Source organism: Corvus brachyrhynchos, unplaced genomic scaffold, assembly GCF_000691975.1.
Source record: "Corvus brachyrhynchos isolate BGI_N302 unplaced genomic scaffold, ASM69197v1 scaffold297, whole genome shotgun sequence".
Classification (NCBI taxonomy): domain Eukaryota; kingdom Metazoa; phylum Chordata; class Aves; order Passeriformes; family Corvidae; genus Corvus; species Corvus brachyrhynchos.
Genome location: NW_008239118.1, coordinates 712,777 through 716,274, shown reverse-complemented (window position 1 = coordinate 716,274; position 3,498 = coordinate 712,777). Strand labels below are relative to the sequence as shown.

The window sequence follows — 3,498 nt, the reverse complement described above, 5'->3', positions numbered from 1 at the left end:
CGAGTTTCTCTCTGAATGTATTCCTATTGTTCTGTTACACTGCTAAACAGAAAGTTAGAACATCTTGTTTGCTTTCTAGATGCCATCCCAAGTGCAGATCAGATCCGCATAACTACCTCCTTGAAAAGCCAGAAAGGCTCAGTGTGGACAAAAAACAAATCAATATTTGAATATTGGGAAGTGGAAGTGACCTTTCGAGTTACAGGAAGAGGCCGCATTGGAGCTGATGGATTGGTAGGAGCAGTTTGACCTAACTGAGAAAAATAAATGTGCTTTAAAAGTGAATCTTGACCTATGACTTTTTGCTTTCTTCATAGGCAATCTGGTTTACAGAAGAGCAAGGCTTGGAAGGTCCTGTTTTCGGGGCAGCTGATAAATGGAACGGTGTTGGAATTTTCTTTGATTCCTTTGACAATGATGGAAAGGTTGGTTGGAAGGAAACTCTTCTCGAAAAGATGATAAATTAATTTCCTGCCTGTTGAGGAAAAAGCAAGGATGTTGTTTTTCTACTCTTCCCCTGTTTCACTTCAAAGGGATAAAATAAAGTAGTCAAGTTTCCCTTATAGTGGAAACAGCAATTTCTATGTGTGTCTTCAGAGATGCTCTTTTTCTTGGAAGAAATCTGCCTTGAGTAACTCAGCAGCAAAGATTTTGTATCAGATGAGGATGACAATTGCTGTTTTCAGTTCTCAGTTTCCCAGTCCAGAATGATCCTGAAGCTTAAACAGTACATAATAGGTCTGCTTTGCTGCTTTTGCTTCCCCTGCACAATTTTGGCTTGCTTTTAGACATTTTAGACAGATTTTAGTAGAAGACCGTCAGGGATGTTGCTGATGCTTCCCCTGGAGTGATTGTTGTAGGCAATAATGGAAAGCTTCTGTATGACCATCAGAAGTAAGTTTCTTTTCAGTGTTATTGCTGAATGCTTGCTTTTAATTGATGAAATGTTCCATGAGAAGCATTATAAAGGCTTCTTTCATATGAAACTTTGTTGTTTCCTTTACATTTGAGGGTTTCTACTTGTTAAAACACTGCTTTGGCAGTAACAGCAGAGAAATTGGCAACTGATCGATATTTAAGTGGCATATGCCCTTTGGGATGGATGAACTCAGATAAATAGAGGTACAGTACAGACTTTATTGCTTATGGGGATCCTCCAGACACAGCTAATAACTGGCAGAAGTGACTAACTGAAAGCTAATTGCTGTTACTAAAATTAGTTGGATTAATTTTGATTTTTGATTGTTTATCAACAGCACAATGGACACCTTTTTGGATTTCAAAGAGGACAGGTGTCTAGCTCACTTGGTGCAGTCACTGCATCTTATTTCCATCCAGGTTCCCAGGTGCAGGAATATATCTGAGAATTATACCTCAGAAAACAGATTTCCCCATCCATTCCTGCATTCCCTCTGCGTTGTGTCAAGTGTACAGCATGCAGTACTGGAGATCCCAGGCTTGAGAAAGCTCAGTGCAATTACAGAACAGCCTTGGAAAAGCTTGCAGATTGAAAAACTGGGATCAGGTTGCTTAGTGAGAGTCAGACACCTTTTTGGCCCAGCTGATAAACCATAACACTTATTTTTATTGATGTTCCCTTTTTGCACAGTGATGGATCCACGCAAGCACTGGCATCCTGTCAGAGGGACTTTCGGAACAAGCCCTATCCTGTGCGAGTCAAGATCACATACTACCAAAAAACACTGACTGTAAGTCTGAAATAACAGAATTACTTGTGTTTCTCAACTTCTTAAATGTGAAACTGGTTTTCACAGAGTTGCAACACATGTGTCAGTTCTGGTGTTAGAAATATGGAGCTTGGCTGCAGAGGTTGGAAGGAGGTGTTGTGTTTTAATGCTACACAGGTTCTTTTGGCTACATTAGAATGCAGGTATTGCTGATTTTTCTGATGTGACTTAGGAGGCAGTTGTGCAAACACACTCATAATGTGCTCAAACCCTTCTGTTGCTCTTGATTTGCCTGGAGAGGTGTCCCAAAGTCAGGATTTGTTTAAGATTCAAGTGATTGAGAAGCTCCTGAGCTTGGTATTTCTTAAGCTGACCTAAGAGTTGCAGAGGGTTTTGTAGCTTATTTTTGAACCAGAGGTTCTGAAGTGTGGCTAAAAAAATGAAGCTATTTAACAGTAGATTTAAATCTGCTGCTTGAGGATTCTCACCTCCAAAACCTAGTAGGGCTTTGAAGACTAAAGATTAAAAACCACTGGTATAAGGGAGTCTTTAAGACTTCTTAAATACTATTCAGCTGATTGTGAATTCCTTCTAGGTAAGGAGAGAAAAATACTAATGCGGTGCTGGGTTGTGACAACTACAAAGTGTCTGTGTGTTGGCTTCTGATTCCTTCTGGAAAGGTGCCGTTCGTATATTCACAGGTAGCAGCCATAAAGTGCAGAGCTGTCATTTTGCAGTAGAAGTTTCTCTAAAAGTAAACGTGACTGCACCTAAAAGAGGGCAGACCTTGTACTGTGTTGTTAATGGGAAAAGCTGCCTGTCACTCTTGAATGAAAGTTAAATTTCAGCCTCCAAGGCTGCTCTGTTTTCACCTGGGCCCTGATGCCTCCTCTAGGAACTTCTCTGTCCCAGATGTTGTTGTTAAACTTAACAGTTCTCTCTTTTCTCTGGGGATGCATTTGCAGAGTCTCCCTAAGCTTTGAATCAGAACTGCAAGGGATGACTGGTGTAGATCAGGTCTGTGTTGCCCAGAACCCTTTTAGGATGTGGACTTTTGCAAATAGAATGCTTATGTAAAATGTCAGTAAAATGTCTCTTTTCAGAAAAGAAATAGTTTTTGGTTTCCAGTTTGAGCTGCTGAGTTACCCAATTAGTTGTATTTTGTGAGCATTACTGCAAACTGACAAAACAATTAACACAAATGTGGTGAAAATCCTAAGTGTTTGTCCTTTTAGGTATTAATTAATAATGGCTTTACTCCGGATAAAGAGGACTATGAATTTTGTGCCAAAGTGGAAGATATGGTGTTGCCATCACAGGGGTACTTTGGAATATCTGCAGCCACAGGGGGACTTGCAGGTAGGAAACGTTAAAATTTATGGCAAATGTTGTGGGGACTTGAAAGGCTTGCAAGAGAGGTTGGTTGGGTGGTTGGTTTTTTACTACGAGTGTTGATCCATTATACCAATTTTTGACCATGATGATGTAATTAACCGTCTTGCAGTCCCAAATTAATGACATGCTTAGGTGAAGAATTTTTGGTTTTTCCCGACAAAGCCCCTATATACTCTCATTCCCTGCTGCACAAACGCTTGGGAGGATGCTGTTTTTTGAAGATCCTTTGCAAGTGGAAGGTTGTCTTGGGAATTACAGGAATTGGTAAGGTGGTTTTGTTTTGTTTGTTGAATACAGATGACCACGATGTGCTGTCATTTCTGACCTTCCAGCTGACTGAGCCTGGGAAGGAAGCAGTAAGGATTTTTATGCATGATTAGTAAAATATTTTATTGTGCATGTTATTTTATATGCA

General features: G+C 40.1%; 1 protein-coding gene across 1 annotated transcript in view; it reads left to right on the top strand.

Annotated features, from left to right (window-relative positions):
• LMAN1 (lectin, mannose binding 1) overlaps positions 1 to 3,498 on the top strand; it is a 12,418-nt gene continuing 8,920 nt past the window's right edge. Inside the window, exons 1-6 of the mRNA XM_017739887.1 lie at positions 1 to 234; positions 318 to 425; positions 812 to 894; positions 1,610 to 1,709; positions 2,924 to 3,047; positions 3,381 to 3,439. Coding sequence (XP_017595376.1) covers positions 16 to 234; positions 318 to 425; positions 812 to 894; positions 1,610 to 1,709; positions 2,924 to 3,047; positions 3,381 to 3,439 — 693 coding nt within the window. The 5' untranslated portion in view covers positions 1 to 15. The remainder of the gene's footprint in view (positions 235 to 317; positions 426 to 811; positions 895 to 1,609; positions 1,710 to 2,923; positions 3,048 to 3,380; positions 3,440 to 3,498) is intronic.